The following is a 25,190-nucleotide window of genomic DNA, read 5'->3' as shown; positions in this document are numbered from 1 at the left end:
AACGTCAAATATGGGGATAATACACTGTCCAGTGCGTTGGTAGGGCAATTAAAAAAAAAAAAAAACCTCAAACAGATCCCTTTTTCCCGCCAAAGTCCTCGGGGTCTCGATTTTTTTTCTATAGGTAGCAGTCACTTCCGCCCCGGGAGAGAAAAAATATCATCCACAGGAACCAGGAAGGTCTGCCTCCACGGAATTGGATCCCCGCTCTAGCCTTGTATCTCTACGGCTCGCCTTCCATATGCTGGAGCAGCCATGAGTGGCGAGCCGCGCAACCGCCGGGAGACTCTGGCTTTGCGGATGCAGCTCATCGGGTAGGTGCAGTTGCTGCAGGACAAGGCGGTCGGGAAGGCTGCTGGGGGCTCAGTCAAGGCTCGGAAAGGGCTGCTCTCCTCCCTGGTGTCGGGAGGCCCGTCTCTAGCCTGCCCACGTGTTCGCTCTCACGTGCCTGCCTCCGAGCTCGGCCTCGGTACGTCGGGAAAAGCGGACTCCGCGGAAACATCCACCACCACCCGGGAGACGCCAGTCCTGCGTTGCGAACGCGCCACGTGCCCGCCGCGCGCTCCCGCTCGTCCGGTGGAAGAGCTCCCGTGCTTAGGCTCGGGTGGCGTCACGTTGTGTTTCTCATTCGCGAGGATTACCATAGCAAGTCAACGGTGGAGGCAGTGACTGCTGCAAAATGTTCACGGTTCTTCTCCACACAGCCCTGTCAGATATTTGCTGCAGTCTTTAATGAGTACTCAAGTCATAGTTATCATTTGATGTTCCTTTCTAATCTAAAGTCTCACGGGCAAGTAAGTTTTACGCATGCACACACATTCTGGTCAAGTTAATTTAGGGCACAAGCCTAATTTAGGGTGCAATCCATGCTGGCTGGGGAAAGCTGGGGGCTATAGGACGTTTTTCTGTCTACACATGCATAGGATTGCACCTTTAATCATTAAAGACCTATTTGAGAATAGGCCTTACACAGAATCAGGCCTCTGTTGAAAGACAGTTCTGCCCTGCCTTTCAGGACACAGTCCTCACAGCTAGCCCACTGCTGTCTCCTACCAGCTTCTGGGCTCAGTTCAAGGTGTTGGCTTTAACCTTTACAGGCACAAGCTTATGCATGTTTAGACTGAAAAAAGCCCTACAACTCCTAGCATGACTGGCTGAGGAATGCTGGGAGTTATAGGCCTCTTTTTCTGTCTAAATAGGCATAGGATTGTGGTCTAGATGGCTTTCTACCTGAGTGACTGCCTTCGCTATCTGTGCCATCATCAGATGTCTTACTCTACATGCTTCCACCAAATAAAGCATAATGGATATTTACTAGGAGCAGACCCTTTTTGGTACTGGCAGTTACATTATCCCCCTTCACACAGACTAAATAGATAAGAAGACTGTGTTGCTGGTCTTGCCCCTGAGGTCACACAGTTCCGCAGCTCAGCCCCGCTTCAGCACATTGAGCGTATCAGTCTGCATAGGGGGAGCCTATGTGTGTACCCTCTACACAATCAGGAACCTTTAGTGAAGAATGTTTACTGGGGGCAGGGCCAGCAGTGCTGCCCCACTGCCTCTTCAAACACATGGACTCCCATCACAAGATTATGGGAAAGGGACTCCTGTGGGATGCTCTCCCCAGGGAGGCCTGCTGGGCCCAGACACTATATAGCTCTAGATGGCAGGCAAAAACTTAGCTGGAGTGTTTGAGCTCACCTGTTTGCTGAGGTGTTGCAGTTACTGCTTGGCACTTTTAGTTTTTGTCTTTACCCTGCTGATCCCTGGATTCTTATCAGTGTTTTATTTTGGTGACTTATATGTTAATGTGGCTTGAATGTTGTTTGTTAGTTGCCATCTTAACATAGATTATAAGGTGCTGTGAACTGTCCACCAGAATGGTGGGATACATATTTCTGTAATAAATATATAGTGGTGTCTATCTGGAGTCTTGTCCATCCTGCCCCCCGCCTTGTCAACTGGCACCTTCTGCATGCAGAGCATGCACTCTACCACTGTTTTTAAAAGGACATTTATGCCTACTAGTGTTCTCTGGTATCAGCATTTCACTATTACTGAGGTAGCACATTCTGTTGTTACACACACTTGTGCCTGGAACCTGAAACATCCCTGAAGCTCAGCTACAACTAGCATAATACATACATGTTAATAACTAGTGTTAAAAGTACAGTTGGGATTTACTACCAATCTCTGCTGAAAATTAATGAGGCTAGGAAAAGACATTCAACCAGACTTGAAAAGTCTAGGCCCACAACCATGGGGCTTCAGAGCAAATGTTTTACTGCTTCATTATGGCACATTGTATTTTAATGGGCAGGTAATTGCCATACCTCTGAATCACTGAGAACTCACAAGCCCAAACGTACCTTTCTCGAGTGGTCCTAGGATGGGGCAACCTTTAATTGTTTAGGGCCAGCTATTTCTGGACTTATGGCTCTATCCCCCTCATATCTATCTGGATTTGTTCCAGTCCAGCTTCTGGACTAGCTATGGAGTTGAAACTGTCTTGATAGATCACCTTAGTGGATGACCTTTGCCAGGAGGAGGACAGCAGAAGTGCAATCCTGTTGATTCTCCTGGACCTCTCAGCTGCTTTTGATACTATCAGCAGTGGTATCATTTGGGACTGCCTTGCTAGAGTGGGTCTTGGAGGCACAGTGTTAGGGGGCTCCAGCCCTTTCTGAGGAGTGGGTCCAGAAGGTGGTGTTGGGGACAACTGTTACACACCATGGGTATTGGACTTCAGGCTGCCTCAGGGCTCTGGCCTGTCCCTAATGCTTTTTTAACATCTGCATGAAACCGTTGGGAGAGTCATCTGAAGGTCTGGGATGAGGTGTTGCAGTATGCAGATGACAGGGTAAGAGAGAAGAAAAGGGGAAGTTTCACCACTGGTGTTAAAATGCTTGATTTTGAGTTCTGCCTGAACTCTGTTTACTGCTAGTCTGGGAGATAACTTTGATGTCATTTTCCAAAAAGACTGTTTCTGTTAAACAAGAGGAAGTGCTGTCCCACATCTAAAGACTGAGACACCCCAGAACCACTGGAGAAACATCCCTAATCCTGCTTACCAACTCAATGCCTTGCTTAAAAAAAATGCTTTTAAGTCCTGCACCATTTCCAAAAAAATGCCCATACATGGGCCTTATTGGACCTTTGGAAGCAGGGCTGCAGGAATGGAGCAATTTCTGAGAATGTCTCATGTGCCTTCCAATTTGCACCATTAGGAGGCCACTCTCAGAAAACCATAAGAGGGAATTTCAAAGATAAGTTTGGGTCTTTAAATAAGAGACTTTAAACTAGTGTTCGCATTCCTTGTGACTGGGCATCATAAAGGGTTAGATTGATCTCGCAGACAGATCAATTAGAAGAGGACTGATTAGAAAGGAGGCCAATAATAAGTTCATTTAAATCATCACTTTGTGATCCAGATTTGAAAAGGGTAAAAAAAGAAATAAAATTAGTGATTTGGGGGGATGTTCCATTAGATTCTTGTTTCAGCTGTTCAACTTTTGTTCTTGTTGTTAGATCCTCCTGCAAGCTTTTTTTCCCAGAAGACCCAGTGAAAATTATCCAGGCAAAGGGCCAGTATATGTATGATGAAAATGGAAATAAGTACCTTGACTGTATCAATAATGTTGCTCATGGTAAGTGTGAAATCACATTCTCATTAATAAGCTCTCTCAGGCCCAAACTGTATGTTACATGTAATGGTAACCTGACAGCCCATTTTGAGGTGGAAAAAGCCGCTTCTTGTAGGTGCGGTCTGAACTAGAAAAATAGTAGGGGCTTATATATGTGTGCTTAACCCTTTCCCTGTTCGCTCTCTATATGCTCCGTATAATCCCCACTACCAGCTTGACCCCATGTGGCAAATGTGTTCCCTCACAAACATCTGTGCCTATCCACTCTATCTGCAAATCCACTGGACCTCAGCAATGCAACACCATAGCTAGCAGTATCAGAATAATGGCTTTAGGACAGAGTGGGAGACCCATGAGCTGCCTTCTCCAAGTTGGTGCCCTCCAGATGTGGACTGCAACTCCCATCATTCCCAGCCACTCATGGTTTTGTGCCAGTCTGGCACAAAATGGTGGGAAGTGGTTATTGTGCCTTTGTTCAGCTTTTGTGGAAGTTATTTTGTGGAAGATTGAGTACATAGACCAGTGATGGGGAAGATATGGCATTCCAGATGTTGGACTCCAGATCCCATCAGGCCCCACCAGCATGGCCAATGATCAGGGATGGGAGTTCTAGTCCAACAGCTGGAGAACCATAGGTTCTTCACCCCTGACATAAACCAAGCCACGTATATCTAAAACTGACACAAGAAAATCCTGCTCCTGTAATTTTTCAGGACTGGACTGTATATAAAGTAAGAGGTTAGCGACAATGTATATTGTCTTAATAAAACTTATGAATGGACACTGAAATGGGCATTCTCTCACCATCCACCGTCCTTATTTTTCAGTGGGACACTGCCACCCTGAGGTGATCAGAGCAGCACATCAACAAAATCTAATGCTAAATACAAACTCTCGGTATCTGCATGACAATTTGGTGGATTATGCACAAAGACTTTCTAATACATTGCCTGAGAAGTTGTGCGTTTTCTATTTCGTGAATTCAGGGTAAGTTTGTGATACATCAGTAGTACAGCAACTTTTCCATTATTCTGTTGTCTCAAGTTGCATCTACCCTAAGGCTGCAATCCTGTGCACACTTGGGAGTAAGCACCAAGTAAACTCAGAAGGCTTTACCTCAGAGTAAACATATGTAGGATCAAGCCATTAACCTACTTGCTTTAAATAATCAAACCAGAAATTCAGTACTGGAAATAAATTCTATGGATTCTGCAGACATCATATTTCATAGCATGTTTGCAAAACATGTAGATTGTAATTTGCCTCCCCCCCTCCGTTTATTGGGGAAATCACATTATGTCTCCCCCTTGACTTTGATTAAATCAAATGCCTGACATTTAATTGTACTTCAGTATCTGTTCCTCTAGCCATAATGAATATTTTTCTGTAATGGTGGGAAACAGTTCACAAAACATATAGGTCAGCTGGGTCAAAACTGTAATGCTCACTGTGTATTTCTTTTTTGTATGCCCTCATTTTGTTGTGATTTTCTACATCTGAAGTGTGATTGCTTAGTTCTGGAGACTAGATGCAAAACAGTAAATTCAGAGTGGTCACCACTTGACTGCATATGCACAATGAGAGAGCTGCAGAACTTTCAATTGTAGATCAGAAGCCAACGATCTTGCCCTGAGACTGGCACGGCAGTATACGAAGCATGAAGATGTTATTGTTATTGACCAGTAAGTATATGAAGCATTTTGAATATGTCATATTGTGAAGTAAAGCCATTTAAAATGCCCAATATGTTTTGTACTAAAAAGAAGGTTGAGTGATTAGCATTGGGAGTTTACGGCCTATCACTAAATATTACACTTGAATGCTACTTTTCTTCCGAGAAGCTAAGAGCAGGAGGGTACATGAGGTTCCCGGGCAAGTCCTCATCCAGGTACTGGCAAAGCCTAGACCTGTTTTGTTTTAGAGACAGAAATACATCAGGCTCCTTAAGACCATTTTCTGGACCCCAGGTTGCATGCTGACATCACCAAGGTATAGTACATACAACTTGGTAGGAAATTGCACAACACTGCGCTACTGGAACTGCCTGTGTTTCTTTGCTTCTTGACTAAACCATGATTTACATTGGCGTGAAACTAAAGAGACAGAAGATTTATCCTTATGGCAACAGCTTATTTTCCCAAATAATCGGACAGCAGTTGAAAGAACGCGTAAAGTGCCTATAGCAGAGCAGCTGCTTCAATTTGGCAATCTGAATGTTGCCAACTCCTGCACTAGTCAGTGTTAACCATAGACAGTGTGGAATTGACTGTATAGTTCTTATGATTATTATTTTTATTTTAAGTGCTTATCATGGACATCTGACATCCCTGATCGACATAAGTCCGTATAAATTCAGAAATCTAAGAGGCCAAAAGGAATGGGTCCATGTGGTATGCAAAAGAAACATTAACCTTTTCAGTTGATTTCTAATCCACCTAAAACCCAGCTTGCCTAAACAGCAATTACGCTTTCTGTGGACAGGCTCCTCTCCCTGACACATACCGAGGATTATATAGAGAAGACCATAAGGATCCAGCCACAGCATACGCAAATGAAGTGAAAAAAATAATTGACCAAGCACACCAGAAAAGCAGAAAGGTAAAATAGTTACATGGAATGTAACCTTTTAATCATATCGGCTGGAGTTGTCTCCTTTTTGTTATAGTGGCAGTGTTTGGACGATTATCCAGGCCTTCATAATCCATAGTTTATGAAGCCGTGGACAAGCACCGTTGCCATGTGCTCCTGTCCCCATCATTTGTTGGCTTCAGCATAAAGATCCTAGCTTCGATTAAGCCAGAGTTCCCTGTTACATCCAAACTAGGGAGCCCTGGCTAGCACTGCAATCCTATGCACATTTACTTGTGAGTAGACATATTAGGATTGTGCTGTATATGTCAGTTAACAAACCAGAAAATTCTGGAGGAGTGTGTGGCCGTAGCACTCATCCAGTTTTATAAACCACATTTATGAAGCCTTGGGACAATCCCATCAACCACAGTTGAATGTGGTGTTGAAAACCTTTCTTGCATATAACCACCGAGAGAACTTTGGCTATTGGGTGGTATAGAATTCTAATATATAAGTATATTTCATTCCAATACAGTGTGTGCCCAGAAAAATTTCTGGGCCTACATGTTTTTGTCTGGTCAGTTGGCAGAAATTCTTGTGTGCAGCAGCAACTGGACAAGGAAGCTGCTACTGCGTGAAAACATTTCTGGATCGGGAGCACCAACCACAGCCTTTTTCCAGAATGCTGATTCACAGTGATTCAAACACTGCTAGCTTCACTGTTGTTATATACCTTATCTTTTCAGTTTGCTGCATTTTTTGTGGAATCTTTACCAAGTGTTGCTGGACAAATCATTCCACCACCTGGTTATTTCCAGAAGGCAGCAGAGTAAGTATTTATACTTAACTGTCATTACACCTTTTCCAATTTAATTTAAACTGCTTTTAGTTCTGCCAGCTGTATCCCAAAAGGCTAAGAACTTACAAAGTACACCATTTTGCAAGATCCAGGCAGTTAAGCAATTTTAAACCCCACTGATTTCAAAGTGGGCTTACAAATTTATTTGTGACATTTGTATACCGCTGAATAGAATAAAATCCCTCAGCAGTTCACAATTAAAAAGATTAAAATCCTTTAGCAGTTCACAACAAATGCTTCACTTTCTTGGGTAGGATTATGTCCTTGGTTGCTACTGCTTGACTTTGTGCAGTTTAATTGTTCTGGGATTTGTTTTTAGCTAAGTCTAGTTTTATTTTATTTATTTATTTATTTATTGCATTTATACCCCGCCTTTCTCCCTCTTGCAAGGAACTCAAGGCGGCTTACATTATCCTCCTCCTCACCATTGTATCCTCACAACAACAACCCTGTGAGGTAGGTTGGGCTGAGAGTCTGTGACTGGCCCAAAGTCACCCAGTAAGCTTCCATGGCCAAGTGGGGACTAGAACCCGGATCTCCCGGCTCCCAGTCCGTCACTCTCACCACTACACTACACTGGCTCCTTATTGTTTCTCCTTTTAATTTTAAATAAACTAACATTTAGAAATATGTAATCAAAACATCCTACATTAGTGGCTGATTTTTAAAAAATGATTTCTAAACAAGTTATTCAGGTTATGGATTTGTTTTGTTTGACCTGCCTGCATTTCTGTGTAAATAAATACAGCTCTGATTCTGACTCTCTTAATAGGTACATACACAAAGCAGGAGGCGTATTCATTGCTGATGAAATTCAAGTTGGCTTTGGCAGGGTCGGCAAACATTTTTGGGCATTTCAACTTCAGGGAGATGATTTTATTCCCGATATTGTTACTATGGGAAAGCCAATTGGCAATGGGCATCCTGTCTCTTGTGTAGCCACAACAAAGGAAATTGCAGAGGAATTTTCAGCAACAGGAGTAGAATATTTTAATACAGTAAGTAGTTATCCAAATTCTTATGCTGTGATAGCAAACTACAGTCAGGGCCAGAAATGTTGGAACACGGATAACTATTTTGGCAGTTGGCCTCTGTGCACCACCACATTGAAGTTGAAAGGAAACACACCCAGATGGGAGCCAAGTCAGGACTTTCAGCTGTAATTCAAGGGGTGTGACAAAAGTGGGGCACTAACCATTCAGGAAGTACAGCCAGTGGCATACACACACCCATCGTTGGTGGCTCATAAGTAATGGAACGAATGGCTGACAAGCAGCTGCATGGTCAGGTGTGGGCTGTTTCCTGGGTACCCCATGACCAATCAAGCAGATAAAAGGCCTAGAGGTGGTTCTGAGTGTGACATTTGCATTTGGTAGCTGTTCACTGGAACTCCCAACATGAGGTCCAAAGAGGTGTCCATGCGAGTGAGGGAGGCCATCATTAGGCTGAGGAAACAAAATAAACCCATCAGAGAGATAGCAAAAACAGTCGGAGTGGCCAACACAACAGTTTGGAACATCCTGAAAAAGAAGGAATTAACTAGCAAGCTCAGCAACAGCAAAAGGCCTGGAAGACCACGGAAGACAACTAAAGTGGATGACCACAGTACACTGCTCATGGTGAACAGGAACCCTTTCACAACATCTAGCCAGGTCTAGATCGCTCTTGCGGAGGTAGGCATGTCATTGTCAACATCTACAGTCAAGAGGCGGCTTTATGAATGTAAATACAGAGGCTTCACAACAAGGTGCAAACCACTGGTAACGCTCAAGAACCGAAAGGCCAGATTAGCCTTTGCCAGCAAACACCTAAAAAAGCCTGCCCAGTTCTGGAATAAGATTATTTGGACTGATGAAACCAAGATTAACTTGTAGCAGAATGATGGGAAGAGAAAAGTATGGAGAAGGAAAGGAACAGCTCATAATCCAAAGCATGCCACATCATCTGTCAAACATGGTGGAGGCAGTGTTATGGCATGGGCATGTATGGCTGCCAATGGAACCGGGTCACTGGTGTTTATTGATGTCCTGATTGCTGATAAAAGCAGCAGGATGAATTCTGAAGTGTATAGGGCTATACTTTCTGCTCAGATTCAGCTGAATGCTGCCAAACGGATAGGACGCTGCTTCATATTGCAGATGGATAATGACCCAAAACATACAGCAGAAGCTACCCAAGAGGTTCTCAAGGCAGAGAAGTGGGATGTTCTTCAATGGCCAAGTCAGTCACCTGATCTCAACCCAATAGAGAATGCTTTTCACTTACTGAAGACAAGACCGAAGGCAGAAAGGCCCACAAACAAGTAGCAGCTGAAGGCAGCTGCAGTAAAGGCCTGGCAAAGCATCTCGAGGGAGGAAACTCAGTATTTGGTCATGTCCATGGGTTCCAGACTTCAGGCAGTCATTGACTGCAAAGGATTTTCATCCAGGTATTAAAGGCGATCCTGAAGTTTGAAATTATGTTGGTTTGTTCCATTATTTATGAGCCACCAACGATGGGTGTGTGTGTGTGTGTGCCACTGGCTGAACTTCCTGAATGGTTAGTGCCCCACTTTTGTCAAACCCCTTGAATTACAGCTGAAAGTCCTGACTTGGCTCCCATCTGGGTGTGTTTCCTTTCAACTTCAATGTGGTGGTGTAGAGAGGCCAACTGCCAAAACAGTTATCCTTGTTCCAATATTTCTGGCCCTGACTGTATATGTGGACATCAGCTTTACTGTTAATTTTAATATACATTATATAAAGCTTGTTTATTACAACTACATTAAATTCAGATTGAAAAATTGTACCTACTTCTAACAATTACATGTAGAAAACTTATATGCCCGATTTGTGTTTTTTTTTCCCCCTGGGCTCAGTTTGGAGGAAATCCTGTGTCCTGTGCAATTGGTATAACAGTCTTGGATGTTATTGAGAAAGAACAGCTTCAAGCCCATGCTCTTCAAGTGGGCAGCTTCCTCATGGAATTACTCAATCAGCAAAAAATGAAGCATCCTCTAATTGGCGATGTCAGGTATCAATTTCTTTAAAATCTAGTCTTATTTGACCTAACTAGTATAACCTCTCTATAAAGATATAGCATAGCACCTTCCTTACTGTCACTTGCTAGGTTGGGTGTGGGGTGTGGTGGGTTAATAGGACCTAAGAAATGAAAGAGCCAGTTTACAAAAAGTATTACAGTTTATTGCCTTCTTGCTAATTTCCCTTTCTTTTAAAGGGGTGTTGGATTGTTCATTGGAGTAGATTTGGTACAAGATCGAGAGAAGAGATCACCTGCTACTAAAGAAGCAGAGTTCATCATAACAAGGTATATGGCTGCAGCAGCATCTGTCCATCTATCCTTCCCACCATCTACACTGTAAATTTCACAGTCCAAAACAAAAATGCTCAGGTACCTTAGAACATACAAGAACTAGTCATTTGACTTACAAAAATGAAACACGGAGATATGATACTTGGTAGGTAATGGCAGATGGAAGGAGACTTCCATTCCTCCCTTTGCCCTTACCTTCTATCCCCTACAGGTGTCTGCAAGCAGTGCCTGTGGAGAACTCTCTTCTGTAGGCAAAAAAACCTACAGAATGCAGGAAGGCAGACAGATTTCTCCAATCCCTATAAGTACACACAGAATTACACAAGCATTTTGAATTCAGGAGCACTGAAAGGCCAGCAACTGGCTCCAGTCATTTACTAACTCCCAAGCAACCTACGACAAGTCAAAAGGGCTCTTGCATCTTTCTTCCCAGTGTGAACAGCAGCAGTTGTTTTGTAGAGCCTCCCACTCACTGTAGACATCAGTAATGCACTCTGACAGCCAAAGGAAAGTTCTTAGAAATGCCAGAGGTGCATAATAAAGAGATAGCCACAGAGTCAGGGCATGTACCAAGGAACACATTGAGTTGAATCCAGTTGTGGCATTCCACAGTTCCCCCTCTCCCTGCAGGCCCACCCCACCAAAATCTGCTTGAGAGGGCTGAAAACCTCTGGAGATTTTCGGGTAGTGCGGAGGGCAGAAGCCCTGTTACGCTAGCAGATTTCTGCTAGACTGACATTGGATTTAAGCCAATAAGGGTCTGGCCTACCAGTTTTCCATCTTTATATATTTATCAAAGGAGTTTCTCCTTCCTCCCCTCCACTACCTCTGTGAGTCAGAGGGACCTTGTGGTTTTTCTGTTATGAGCGTATGAGTTTTCTGGAACAGATGTGCTCCCTGGTTATGCAGGGAACCACTTGTGCTGTTAGGCTATCTAGTGCACTTAACTAGGCACACCTTGGAACCTGCATTTTAAAACAGAATTGCCAGATTATGCCAAAATTGAGACACAGCTATGCTGAAAACCACTAGATCTGGGCAATAGTGTTGCCATTATGGGGCCAGTCTTATTCCTCTTGCTAGGGCAGTGGTGATTCTGTACGGTGACAATGATGAAATAGCTGAACAGAGACTTTAGATCCAGTTGTAGTGACCAAGTTACTTCAACTAGTCATTTTGTTCATTTGTTTGTTTTTCAAAATCTAGATTAAAGCAAGAATTCATTATGTTGAGCACAGATGGTCCAGGCAGAAATGTGCTTAAATTCAAGCCGCCACTGTGTTTCAGTGCTAGAGATGCAAAGCTTGTTGTGGACAAACTTGATACAGTATTAACAGGTAAGAAAGCAAGGGTAGCATGCTTAGGATTGACTGGTGTGTATCTCAAACTGAAGCTCAAGGGTAGGGTGACTGGCTGACAGGCTATGCATTGATATTTAGGCCCATTTAAGAAAGAAATCAGTTTAGATTACCTCTGCACACTAAGGGCCTAAGACTTGCTCACACCAAGGGCTACTTCAAGCATGCTATTCCTGACATGCAAGTTCTCTCAAAGCTACCTCTCTCAAAAGGGAGGGGGTGGGATATGAGATAGTTGTATGAAAACACTGCCAGCCATGTCTCATGTGTAAAACAAATTTCAGGAAGTGGGGTAGGCTGACATACAGCTGCTTTCACACATGCTAAATACTTTTCTCCCCCCACCCACCCCCCATGTAAACGCTGAGGGTGATGGTTTCTTCACTTCAGTTGTGAGAAGGAAGTGCACCACATCAGCAACAATTCATTTGATTTATTCCCATGGGAGACAAGTAACTGACAACAGCAGCATAGGATTGGACACCTCAAGCAAGGGGCAGGAACATGCTATTCTGAGTGCAGTTAGCAGGAAAACAATAAAGGTCTAAGTGAGGAGCAGGTCTAGAGTTTTTAGTTCTAACATTAGTCACTCTTGGTACAGCAGAACAAAATGTGCTTTTGGTGTTTTTAAGGTGTGGGGGGGCAGGAGAGAGAAGAGTTTAACATGGCAGGAATGGGTGTGTGCGTACAAAGAATCCACTTTAGTGCCTTTAGAAATGGAAATAAAATTTTCAGTGTTGCTTGTATCCTGATTGCCTCTTGCTATAGGCAGATGAAGAATCTTAATCTAATTAGTACTGTTGAATATTCTGCAGAGTTAGAGAAAGGAGACATCTAGAGAAGTTCATTTCCAGTACTTCGCTGGATAAGCATTCAGGTAAAATGAAGACAAAACAACTGTCCATGAAGGAATCCATCAATCCATTAACCTGAATAGCTGCAATGTATCCCAGCACCACAATCTACAATAACATGCCATTACAAATTATTAAGAAAACTATCATTCACTGGCTTTAAAATGTGGATATTTAATTATTTCATTCCATTTCTTACAGGTTACAGACATGGTGCTGAATTCTACCATGTTCCTAATATATTTCACTTAAGCTACAGTGGTAAAATACTACCTTTTCCAGACTAAAATTATTCAGTCTATTGTATTTTTGTTGCAATCTTGATGATACAGAAGTTCAAAGCTCTGTTCTACAACTGTTATCTGCTAGTCCAACTTTTCATATGTATTATGGTAGAAAACAAGTGATTTATCCAGAAAACTTAAGTTGTCATTCTTGTGCTGTACTAATTACAAAATCCAAACCATCATTATACTCATTTCTGCCTATATTATAAAATTAGCACCTTTCAGTCATATGGGCATGTTTTCTTCCTAAAAATAATTCCATTAGCAAGGTAAGCAACAGCTATTTAACAAAGCATGTACCTAAATATTTCAGCATCTGAATTACTCAGTAGTGCATGAAGTCATTTAGTAAGTTTCATAGTTATACCTCACAGAGTATCATTTCCCAAACAAAAGTAATGTTTTTACTAACATTAACAAGAGATTTTACATGGAAAGCATGCAGCTGCCATCAAAGCCAGCTTTTATTTTTCAACCAGGATCAAAGGGAGGTAACTAATGTCTACATTTAAGCAGCTGGCAAGTTTAACTATGCTGGTATTTATCAAATTTAATATAGCATCAGCTTACCAAAAAAAAGGTTCCCCCACTCCAAGGTGCCCTGGCTAGACAGCTGAAATCTGTCATCTAGCCACAAATGCAGGGTGGATGAAATGTGGAGATCTCCTCCGCGCTCCGCCCGCCCTGTATTGGATAGTCCGCTGCCTCCGAGTTCAGAAGCAGCTACCTATCCCCATAGGAATATGCCCCAAGTGTACGAACTACCCATCCACAGAGGAGCTACCACACCCAGTATTCCTGCAGTTATTTTACTTGGTATTCCTTCAGTAAAGGCAGGTAATTTTGCTTTGTCTCTGCATCACCCAGCAATGACAATGGTATCTTCAGACTGGTGCCTCCTAGTGTTACTCAGGCATTGCTTTCCCACTGTAAGCTTCATGCAGAGTTACAACTGACTTTCTGTAAAGTCAGTTTACAGAGTCGGGCAAAGCACTCTGTGTGTACAGCCCCCATATATTCCATGCTCATGATATAGACACGGGTGTGGGGAGCTCAAAATTTCAGAGCATTCTTTTTTCAAATTTTTCAATTTGCACTAAAATGCTTTGTTTAGTTATTATTACACAACTATTTTTACCACCCCACTGGTGCTTAACGGGAAGGAAATAAGATCAGAGAAGTGAATCATGATATGTTGTAGTAGACAGCTCCTTTGTGGGTGGGTATGGTGTGCTTGTAGCAGCCTTTCATTTCTCACAGCACAGGACACAGTTTAGAAATCTGTGGGCTGTACGTTTAACTTGTCAAAGAAAAGCTAAATTGTGGTCTTAATTTACAAGCCCTGTTTATTGCAAACTTTCACACTGATAAGCAAACCATGGAATCTATGAAAATGTCAAAAGGTAAGTAGCTGTAGCCTCTCTGCACCCACTAGCTATATGCTTAAATAGTTAACTCTAATTTGAGTCTTCTAGGAAATTTATTACTACACAACAAAAACAAAAAATAGAGCATAACATGGCCTGCCACCTATCCCATGTATGAGATTGGGATAGCATGTGGCCTCTTCCCTCTTGAGTGCAAATGGCTCTCCCATGGACATAACAAAATATGGCTAGCACATACTTTTAGCCATAGTTGATGTTAACCAGAATTTAGAATTATTAGGGATGACCATGAGATTCAGCCAAAGACAGAGCTAAATTAGGCCCCTTCAGACCATTTCTGATAAGTCCTGAGGCAAAGCAGGCTTCCCTCTGAAGCAACCAGAACCAAAGCTGGAGCCTGCACAAGGCTTCGTTCTAGATACGGGCTTCAGAAAGGTAGACAGTGTGTCTCCAAAAAGTGTCTTTTGCTTTCTTTTCTCTAAATGGTGGGATGGGATGGTTGAGCAACTGACACATAGGGCACATTTTACAAGAGGTTCTCCAATCACTGCTTTTTGGGGGGGGGGGGGGGGATGGGAACATGAAATGGCCCTTCTTCCAATGCCACCAGACATCACTATGAAAAATGGCTTGAACTGCTTTTTAGTCATAACTCCCCAGCCCTTGCACCTTCTGAAACTTTGCCGGTTTCTTACTAGCGGGCACTTCTAGGCTGACTGTGTAATTTTCAAAAGAATGGTCCACAAGGAACACAGGAGGGATAAGTGCATCTTTTCATGCAAGGCTGCTCTTGCACAAAAACCCCTGCACCTATTCTTCTGAAATTTGGCAGGCATAATCCCTCCTACAGGGCTATTATACCTGCAAATCCCATCCACTTCTAACAAACAGAAAAAACAAGTTATAGCCGTTTTTTATTTCCTATAATAATTAATAGAAGGCACAAAGCCTCAGATTTCCAAATCTCCACTTGAGTTTGGTACCTAAGTTGAAGCAGACAGCCTATCAATCAATCTGAGCAAATTCAGGCTGTTTCCCAAAGCACCGAATTGGAGTTCGAGTCAAATCTTGTACACTCCTCTATTATGGTTAAGAGTGGCAGGGCAAGAATTTGCACTCCTAAGGGAAATGCACAACACAATAAGGCCTGTTTCTGTTGTCTTAACAATAATTACAGGGCAAGCTACATTACAATGTGCAGCAGTCCCATCTTATGTATACCTTTATTTGCACTGAATACTGCAGACTGTAAATACTACAAGTCTTGAGGCACCTTACCATAGTAGCGTACTATAAAATAATTCCCCCCTCTTTGAAGTAGGGCTCTGAAGTTACTTACTTTCTGCTGAAAAAAAATAGTAGCATGACTACAAAACAGCTCAGAATGGTTAATAGTTTGAAAGAACTTTTCACCAAGAAAGAAACAAAAGAAATACTGAAAAACCAACTTTTTAGGCAGCTTTAATATTACTTTAAGCATTTAATGCTAAAAATACTAAGTTCTAAACAATAGTTAATAAAATGCATAAGAGCACAAAGCCAGTCAGGTTGACAAAGTGTGGTCAGTGAACTATTGACTTAAGCCTAAGGGTGGCTTCAGACATAATGCATGTACTACATAGAGTCTGGGAGTTTTGTATATATGTACTGAGCATGTTTCCAAATTCCTAGTAGCAGTTAAACTGAACTCACATATACAAAAATAGCAGACTTTAATGTGGTAAACATGTCTAACATTGCCTTGTGTGTGTAAATACAGCCTTGAGCCCTACTCTAGTTTAAGTGTCCAATTTTACAAGTAGTCTCCTCCTATATTCCTGTGACCCCAGTTCCTACACAAGCCAATCAGAAGCAATTATCAGAGAAGTCCATGCATTAGCCTGAAAGCCTCAACGTCCGTTGTGCTTACCAGTTTTTTCTTAGTTTTGCAAGACAGACTAGTTTGAACCTTTAACGGTTTAACCAATCTTTGCTGGTCAGTCATCAATGTGAGGGTTAGAACATGCTCCAAATCTAACCTCTGAAATTTATGCACCAGCCACTAACATTTATACTGAAAATCTAGGACTTCTTTCCCCTGAGCTATAACAGGATGGCTGGAATAATGGCACAGGATACTGGATTATGCTTTTTTTATTCAAAAGCTAGAATAGCATCAATATCCATGTCATGGTGAATCAGAACACATGTAAAATACCTTACAATACATTAGATTCCAAAAAGGTACCAAAAAGTACAGTAAAATTAACACTTCCATTAGAGGAAATGTATGACACAAAACCAATACAAAATAAAAAGGTGGAAAGTGACACTGGTTCCCTAAGATGCATCTCATTCTGTACAAATGGAATAACATAGTTCATAGTTCACTCCAAGAGGCAGTCCCTAAATGCAGAGCTGCAGCTTTAAGCAGACCCTCAAAATCAATTTCAATTTAACCTATCAATAAAATCATTAATCTTCAGCAAGGCTGAAATTTACACACCACACTGTCTAGACAACTATTATCTGTAAATATTAAACAAAGACATTTCCAGGGAGCTCTTCAGATACACATAACAGGCCATAGAAATGTATTGTAAAGTTAATTTTGGTACATAATTGTAATGTCCATCTACAGCATTGAGTACAAAACCTATGCAGTAGTTTTCTGCATGAGAGCATGCCACTGCATACCTGAATACCTTTGATCAATATGGCTTGTAGTTATTCTGATGACCACGTCTTGGAGCTTTCCCATAGTTTGAACTGCCTTGACCTATGAACAAGAGATCAAATGCATTAAACTGCTATTTAGTTATGTCTGCATATACCCAATACAGTTCTCTTTACTTACTGTAATCATAGCCCGGTCCATATCCAAAATACCCATATCCTGAATAATCATAGCCTCCATAGCCACCATAACCTTGCTGATAGCCGTATCCTTGACTCCCATAACCCTGGTTCCAGTAATTGCCATAACCTTGATTCCAATTTTGACTTTGAGCTATAGAAAGGAAAACCATCCACAAAATCCCATTTTAGTATAGAAGTTTGTTTTAGAATGTGTCCATACTAAAGTAGCGTGTGCAATACGTACCTCTTCTTCCACCTCTTCCTCGGCCGCCCCCAGAACCAAACTGCTGTTGCTGATATACTTCTTTCGGCTGAGCTACCTTTATCTCACACTGGAAAGAGCAAAATGTATCTTAAGACAACTTATATTTCTAACTTTTAAAACATTTACAGTATTGTAACCATATAATTTGATGAGTTCAGATCCCCAGATGTGTGTTCATAACCTGAGAGTAGTTAGAATCTAGTGAAAACGTCTATGGCATAGGACTTGGCAAGATATGAGGACTCTTTTAAACACTAGTTATCTTCAATGTGTGTACTAAAAAGAATCCAGTTACTACAGTTAATCATGATTTAAATTAAATCATGATTTAAATTTAAATTGGCAACCTCTCTACTTTGGCTCCTTTTATAATTAGTTAATAGCTTTAACTAAAACTTCAGTACAGACAATCTTAAGTACAACTGCATCTGTAGCATGCCACTCGGACCACTACATATAAAAATAGCCATGTTCCCTTTTAAATACAGAGCAGCAATGATGAGAGTATAGAGCACCCATTTGTACAAATTTTGTTATGTTGCCACACATATATCAACTAACAATGCTATATATATCGACTAACTATCCTGGAGTTCTAAGCCACCATTTATTGGCTGCAACTTCCCCTTTTAAATAACGACAGTTCTACAATGCTTTCCCAGTTACTGCAGCCTCTGCTCATGTGCCTGCCCCAGGTCTCAACCTTCCATTGCTATCTTGTGTTTTCTGTCATAGCTTTCTATTTAGAATAATCTGTACCCCAATTAGGCAACTTCCTTCAAGCTCTTTGCAGCAAAGCATACTCTAAATCACTGAACTTTGCCTTCCATATTCTTCTCACCACATTCTCCTGGCAAGGGATTACTTTTGCTATTCAGGGTGGATAAAAAAATCAATTAAAAAAGTTAAGCCAGTATCCAAGCCAACTAGTTTTAAGTGAACCAATCACTTAACAGGAGTTTTCTTCTCCTCCCCTGTGCCCCCCAAATCTTCTCTTGAGGGTCAGAGCCAACCCTAAATAATGTAAGATGGGGTACAGGGGCTTGCCCTAATCAGGCAGACACACCTTAGACTGACTGAACTCTGTTCAAAGAAGGTACCTCCACTGGATTTTGACTGATTCCCCCTTCCCTCAAATGCCCCATCTCCACATTGTTCAAAAAGGTTCACCCAAAGTCTCTGCATATACTTCTTGAGGGTGCTGCCAGCTGAAGAGAGGACGACTGAACAGGAAGCCTTCTTTTGTGAATTTCCACCCATTTACTTATCTGAGGATCCAAGCCAATGGCCCTGTTTGCAAGTAACGATGGAAAATCATGGGTCAATTAATTAACCCATGATTTGCCATGGCGTGTGCCTGATGCTTACCACTGCCATTTTGAATATGCAAAATTAGTTCTTAGGCCAGAAATGGTTTGTTTAATCCACAATTAACCTATAGTGTCTGAGTTCGCATGTCACAGAATAACCTCTACCTGGGCCAATCGGAGGTTGAATATTCAAAATGGTGGTAGCACACAACCCCAGAAAATCATGGCTTAATTAATTAACTCCGTATCTGCAGCCATTACATCTGAACCAGGTCAATGTCTTTAAAAATAAGCTGGTATAGAAGGAAATCTGAAAAACAACAAATTAAAGCCTACACTCATAACTGAATCATGACCTATATATAGATAGGTCCAACTTAGAAGGTTAAGAATTTTAAGTCAAATATATTTGATTTTTGTTGGCTTCCTACTATACCCAGGAACTACCAAGTTAGGATTTCCTAGATATAAGAAGTACTATCCTAGAGGTCAGTTCACATGTTAACAGCAAACAAGTATTACATAAACTAGTTCTGCATTCTTGCATATTCCATCCTTCCACCCCACAAACACAGCTTTAAAGTTATTTCTAATTTCACAGGAACCATAATTAGCTATTATAGTGAAACCAGCAAACTGTGGTCTGCATTAGGCCTGCAAACCAGTATCAGTCATTCATATTCCTGCTTGGAGGGCTCACACAAGCCAAAAAACGTAGTTTGCCAGTTTGGATGTAATGGCCAACTGCTGTTTCCACGAATGGAGATGTAAATCATTAAAGGTGAGCATACAGGGAGGGAGTACTCACAAGGACAAGGCCCATTCACGTAACATCAAACTGTAATCTGATGTTGCCTACAAAATGACTCCCCCTCACCAAACATGTTCATGTTCACCAAGCATGGATAATCTAGTACTATTTTTACCTTCCAACTGCTCAAGCCTTGCAATGTATACATTTCTTGAATTATGAATATTCTGACACTACAAACTAAAAACAGTGTTAATATTTACTTTGCATATTTTGGAGAAATTATTTTTCCCAATAACTACCAGCCCCTTTTTCTGGAAACTGGGCATTTACAATCCAATGGCATATAGGTTTATAGAATGCAGCCTTAGCCACGCATGAGTGATCTTCGTTCAAATCCTTGACTGTGCAGAGAGCAAAAAAGATCTCCATCCTGTCTCTAATTCTGCAGTGCAGATGGCAAGTGGGCTGCATGACCAAAAGGTTGTAAAAGGAACTATTTTGTTGCAAATGTATCAGCTCTGTTTTTATGGGGATCCCCCTCCACATGCAGGTGGACTGGAATAACCCAAATATGTTTTCATTGCTACGGGCAGCCAGTTAATATGCATGTTTGTCCAGGAAATATGAATTTCAACATGGGTTAATTGACTTAAAATGTTATTTTCCTGATTATTTATATCAGCTATTTAAATTACCTAATTTCACTCAATCCACCTTGCTGCTACAGTAATGCAAGGAACTGTCAAACACCACTGACAGTTCTGTGAAGTCTTACACAGTATTTTAGTCAGGATGTCTTCAGCTCTAAGCAAATGAACTAAAAATAATATAAAAGGCTATATTTTTCCCAACTGTATTTTCATCTAAAAAATCAGAAGTGAACCACTAGGTCAAATCCTCCTAAAGATTTAAATCTCAAAGTTAGCCAACTCCTCAATTCTTACCTTGCTACCACTGACATTGTGGAATTTTTTCTCCAAGATCTTCTTCACTGGGTCTTCTTCCTTAAACGTGATGAACACAAAACCCCTTCTTTTATTGGTCTTTGGATCCATTGGAAGTTCAATCGCCTCAATCTGATGGAACACAGTAATTTATGTTCAAAGCTTCATCAGATTAATCCACTACATGACATTACCTGGTAATTCAAACCAACAAGTGTAAGGTTCAGTGTAAAATGAGATTCAGCTTCATTTTAAAAGAAGTTGAATTCAAGTTTTGGGATCTTCTTGGAGGAAAGTAATAATTGACAGAGCAACTATATCACATATGCAAGTGGCCATTACTCTATGCAACTATAATGCAGAGTTTGTATACTGACTTGTCAAGTTATTTATTCCAAGGTTTTTCCCTCTGAGTGAAGAGAGCTTATTGGGAAAACTGTTTATAAAAATGCAATGGTTGGAGGGCCATACGTTTGTACAAATTATATGACCATACCAGTTCAAGCTAACAAAAATCTAGATACTGTAAGCACAGTGGCATATGGGCCTATGTAACATGTCAGGTGCATGGCCAATTCCCACACTCTCATTGGATTCTATCCTACCTAATTAAAATTAGTTCCTGAAGTATCTAAACTCTGCTCAGTTTACACACCTCTCCAAACTCTCCAAAATATTCCCTGATTTTGTCTTCTGCTGCTTCTGGGTTAAGTCCACCAACAAATATTTTCTTCACAGGATCCTTTTTCATTGCCATTGCCTTTTTAGGATCAATCACTCGTCCATCCAACTTGTGTTCTTTCTGCTCCAAAACCTACAAAGCAGATTAATAGATTAGGATTAATCTGGCAGTAGATTTACAAGAATATTAAAATTTTAGGATTTTAATCCTTCAAACTCACTTTGTCAACACTTGCTGCCTCTTTGAAGAGAATGAATCCAAAGCCTCTTGATCTGCCTGTATTGGGATCCATCTTTATTGTGCAGTCGGTCACTTCACCAAATTTTGTGAAGTAGTCTTTCAAGTCTTTTTTGCTTGTATCCCAACTGAGGCCACCAACAAACATTTTCCTGGAACAATTTTAAAATGTTAACATTAGTACACCAACAACACAAGGATGCACCTAAGAATAGTGATCACAGTTGTGACGGCCAATATCTCTTCCTCATATATTAATTTCCTTTCAATTAAGTGACCTATAACTGCATTTCCCTAATATTAGTTTGCATTTAAGTACCTGAAAACTAGTAGGTACACCTTTATATGTGGTATTATATTAGCTGTACAGTTGTTTCCCCAAATCATTCAATTTCAGTTTGCATCTATCTGCATTTAAAAAAAAAACTAAACAGTCACAGCTAAAATATTACACCTTGGAACCAGACTCAGTCATGATTAGAGTAGATCCATTAAAACCAATGGGATTTAAGTTCATTGTGATTAATTTATCCAATTCCAATGGGTCTACTCTAACCATGACTTAAGTCCAGACCCAACCCTATGCATGCTACAAATGGATATTTTAATTAAGTACATTTAAAAAAACACTAATTTTGCAACTCATCTTGATATTTTTGTAGGTAAGAAAGGCTCATCAAAACATGCTCATCAGATAAATGGATAGTAGTTTCTATGACACTATTCTCTCTTGTTCAGGATTTTTAGATACATATAACCAAAGCATTATTATGAAGAACACACTACGTACTGAGATTTCAGAAGATACACATGAAAAATCTGAAAGCCTACCAAACTTGTACAGCATAAACCTTTGACCTAATATTTTACTGTCAGAAGAGAACCATTTCACCGAAAAAGAGGAGCCCATTTAGGTATGACTCCTTTGAGACTTCGAAAAACATCTCACTTCCAGTAAAGGCAACAAAATAATCCAGAACAATGTGGTTTTAGTACGTCCAATTGCATTTTGGGGAAAGTTTTGTATTCCCCAAGGCAGGCATTTTCTGAAGGCAACGTGAGGGTTCAGTTAAAAAAACATTTTAAAAAGAACTGTCCAAGGCTCAAGTGTGTTCACAGAACAGAAGCTTCGCTTCTCCTCGGCTTCGCTTCAAGGAGAATACACTTAAGTTATCCAATACTCTTCTGAAGAAACCCAATACCAGCTGAAATTCTATTAACGTTAATGCATCTGTAGAAGTCAGATATACACACATCCACTTAAATAATGCTGCTACCTAATAACTTGCAGAAGACAATACACAGGCTCCTGCTCTTCATCCAACAACGTTTAAGGAGGTACCGCTAACCTCAGTCAAGAGGTAAGAGGAAGAACCTCCTCAGTGTATTTGAGGAAAGCACCCAAGCACGCGGCAGGGGGAGGGGAAGAGATTACACATATTTTCAACTTTACCTGCACATGCAACCTCACTAAGCTGTCACTGTACAGCGCCAACAGGACACGCCACGGAAGTGTGGGGAGGGGGGGTGCAAACCCACTGCCATTTCAGGAAACAAGAAGCCTCACCGCCCCTCCCCCCACCACATGGCGCCAACAAAAGGCAGCTTCAGAACAAAGGAGGAGGTCCCACTGCCGCAGCCCCGGCTTGCCTTATTGTCTGCTTCGGCCCTGAAACCGGGCCAGAAGAGGAAGGAGGTCTCCCGCACAACGGCGTGACAGCCACTCTCTGCAAAAGGCCGGGCAAGGCAAGAGAAGAGCGCCTCGGGCTGAGCCGAGGCAGCGGCCTCGCCTCGGGCCTATAACTCTGACCAGGTTTCCAGTTGGGCGGCCCAGAAAGAAAGCGAAAGAAGAGGGAGGGAAGGAGGGAAGTGGGGTAGGTCGCTATGCTCACCCCGCATCCTCTTCGTTCTTGCTGGCATTGATCTGGTCGCCTTCGGCTCCGTTCTGGCTTCCAGTCGCCTCGGCTGAAGCCGCCGATTGTCCCGCCTCTTCTCCGTCCCCATCTCCGTCCCCTGCCTCGGCCACCACGGCTGCGGCCACCACTTCTTCCTCCTCTTCCTCCTCCAGCTGCTGCTCCTGCTGCTGCTCCTCGTCGCCGCCACCCGCTGAGCCTTCGGCCGCCGCGGCGGCCGCCGCTTCGTGTCCGTTTTGGGTGGCGCCGATCTGCTGTTCCACCTCGGCCATGGTTGCCCGCCCAGAGAGTGCGCCGCTGCCTTGAACCTGCGTACGAGGCAACAACGGAAGTCGCCCCCGTCAGCGGGGCCTGCGAAGGGGAGGGGAAGGAAGGCGCCGCTCGACACGCAGAGCCTCTCGGCCTCGCCGCGCGACGCGGCCTCCCGAGCCCGCCCCCCCGCCCGCCCGCGCCCCCCCCCCGGCTCCCGAAACTCACGTTAAACGCCGCTCCTGTCACGACCCCGGGCCACCCGGAATCCGGTTCCAACGCCCCGTCCGCCCTGCCCGCACCCGGCCTCTGCAGATGTCGTCAGCAGCAGCAGCTGCTCCTCCTCTCCCGCGCAGTTTCTGACAGACAAACAGACAGACGGGGCCGCTCAGCGCTACCCGGAGGGGGAGAGCACGCTCCCGCGCGGCCTCCTTTTATAGACTTCGCGGGGTCGCGCGGCCGCCCTGCAACAACCCTGCTGCTTATTGGCCGAGCGTGCCAGGCACGCCTATAGAAGGCCATTTCTCGTTGGGTGGGAGGAGGCCCATGCGCGCGCTCCCCCCCCCCCGCTGCTGGCTGTGCGGCCTACGGCTGCCCACGGAAGCGCAGAAATAGAAACCCGGAGGCCGCGCAGTGAAAGGCAGCCGGAGAGCAACAGTTCCCCGGAGAAACTCCTCTGTGGGAGAAAACACTACTAGTCGCGCAACATAATAAATGTCCCATATTGCCGAGCTAGTTCCGGGCACTGGAGGACCGTGGGCACCATGCCCGTAGTGGTGCTCCCTCCCTCCTCGCCCGCTCCGCTGCAGCCTAATCCCAGGCGCCAGTGAGCGAGTGGAGGCCTCGGCTGCTCGACCTCTGCCTTACCTAAGCGAAGGCTGCAAAGGGCAGCCACGGCTGCTTCTGCCGTGCTCCCTCTGGGGAGAGTGGGGGCTGGGATTGGTCCCGTGCGCCACCCAGGCGGAGGTGCTGCTGTCTCCGTGTGGCTTGGAGGGACCGGGGGGAGGGCAAGCCAGCAGAGGCCGCAGCCTGCGCTCCTTTCAGCCACTCGCTCGCCCAAGCAGTGGAGGAAGCTGCAAAGAGCAGCTGCTGCTATCTCTACAGTTGGTGATGTGACAGATCGGTTTGTGCCCGCTGCCCCGGAGCTGAGCCATAGCAGGACCTTGCCCCACGGGAAGCAGCCACCTCCATTGGCTTAAACACCCCTTGGGTGGCAGTGCGGGATGCAGTCCCCGCTGCCAGCCAGAGCAAGAGGACAAGGAAGCAGAAGCAGGTGAGGGAGCAGCATGATGCCCCACCATGCTGTTTTCCCAAGGAAAATCACACACCCTCAAGCAGTTATTTGCACACCATATGTCAAGGTCTCAATCTGCATCAGGGGCCCGCAGAAGGTATTTAAAAAACCCCATAAAGATACACAAATGAAACCCCCCATTTACTATATCATCTAGTTTGGCCCAAAAGCTGCAATCCTATGCACATTTACCTAGCAACAATTAAACTTAACTTCTGCGTAGAATCAGGCTGCATAGTTACAATCTTACACATACTTGGAAGAAGTCTCACCAGTGTCAATAGGACTTGTTTCCATAAAAGTATGCTGAAGATTGCTGCCACAAGGCTTTCAAGACAACAATCCTTTTCAGGCACATGGAAGCATGTCCCATTATACTCAATAGGGTGTATACAGATTTATATATGTGTGTGCAACTGGGCTTGGAAAAC

At 43.0% G+C, this 25,190-nt stretch overlaps 2 protein-coding genes across 9 annotated transcripts; one reads left to right on the top strand and one right to left on the bottom strand.

The window, feature by feature from the left end:
* The first annotated feature begins 235 nt into the window (after positions 1-235).
* PHYKPL (5-phosphohydroxy-L-lysine phospho-lyase) lies at positions 236-16,735 on the top strand. 6 transcript variants are annotated; one of them, XM_084839041.1, is made up of 13 exons: positions 236-314; positions 3,529-3,647; positions 4,472-4,631; positions 5,252-5,326; positions 5,947-6,034; positions 6,126-6,242; positions 6,962-7,044; positions 7,847-8,072; positions 9,932-10,086; positions 10,291-10,380; positions 11,593-11,723; positions 12,560-12,621; positions 12,800-14,602. In XM_084839041.1, exons 1-12 carry the CDS (start codon positions 256-258, stop codon positions 12,580-12,582), a joined length of 1,326 nt encoding a protein of 441 aa, XP_084695167.1. In that variant the 5' UTR covers positions 236-255; the 3' UTR covers positions 12,583-12,621; positions 12,800-14,602. The 6 variants fall into 6 exon arrangements, with proteins under 6 accessions (XP_084695167.1, XP_084695168.1, XP_084695165.1 ...); XM_084839044.1 differs by having other exon boundaries at positions 247-794; XM_084839042.1 differs by having other exon boundaries at positions 12,560-16,735.
* HNRNPAB (heterogeneous nuclear ribonucleoprotein A/B) lies at positions 7,929-23,874 on the bottom strand. 3 transcript variants are annotated; one of them, XM_084839048.1, is made up of 8 exons: positions 23,694-23,874; positions 23,196-23,524; positions 21,287-21,455; positions 21,040-21,198; positions 20,385-20,516; positions 17,356-17,443; positions 16,950-17,031; positions 7,929-8,519 (listed from the first exon to the last, which is right to left on the bottom strand). In XM_084839048.1, the coding sequence occupies exons 2-7, from the start codon at positions 23,486-23,488 to the stop codon at positions 16,964-16,966; spliced, it is 909 nt and encodes a 302-aa protein (XP_084695174.1). In that variant the 5' UTR covers positions 23,489-23,524; positions 23,694-23,874; the 3' UTR covers positions 7,929-8,519; positions 16,950-16,963. The 3 variants fall into 3 exon arrangements, with proteins under 3 accessions (XP_084695174.1, XP_084695175.1, XP_084695173.1); XM_084839049.1 differs by lacking the exon at positions 7,929-8,519 and adding an exon at positions 17,110-17,262 and having other exon boundaries at positions 14,825-17,031; XM_084839047.1 differs by lacking the exon at positions 7,929-8,519 and having other exon boundaries at positions 14,825-17,031.
* Between the last annotated feature and the right edge of the window lie 1,316 nt (positions 23,875-25,190).

Source organism: Heloderma suspectum, chromosome 2 (genome assembly GCF_057233095.1).
Source record: "Heloderma suspectum isolate Gila_16-S chromosome 2, 16-S_ref, whole genome shotgun sequence".
Lineage (NCBI taxonomy): Eukaryota > Metazoa > Chordata > Lepidosauria > Squamata > Helodermatidae > Heloderma > Heloderma suspectum.
This window is presented reverse-complemented; position numbering and strand designations above follow the sequence as displayed.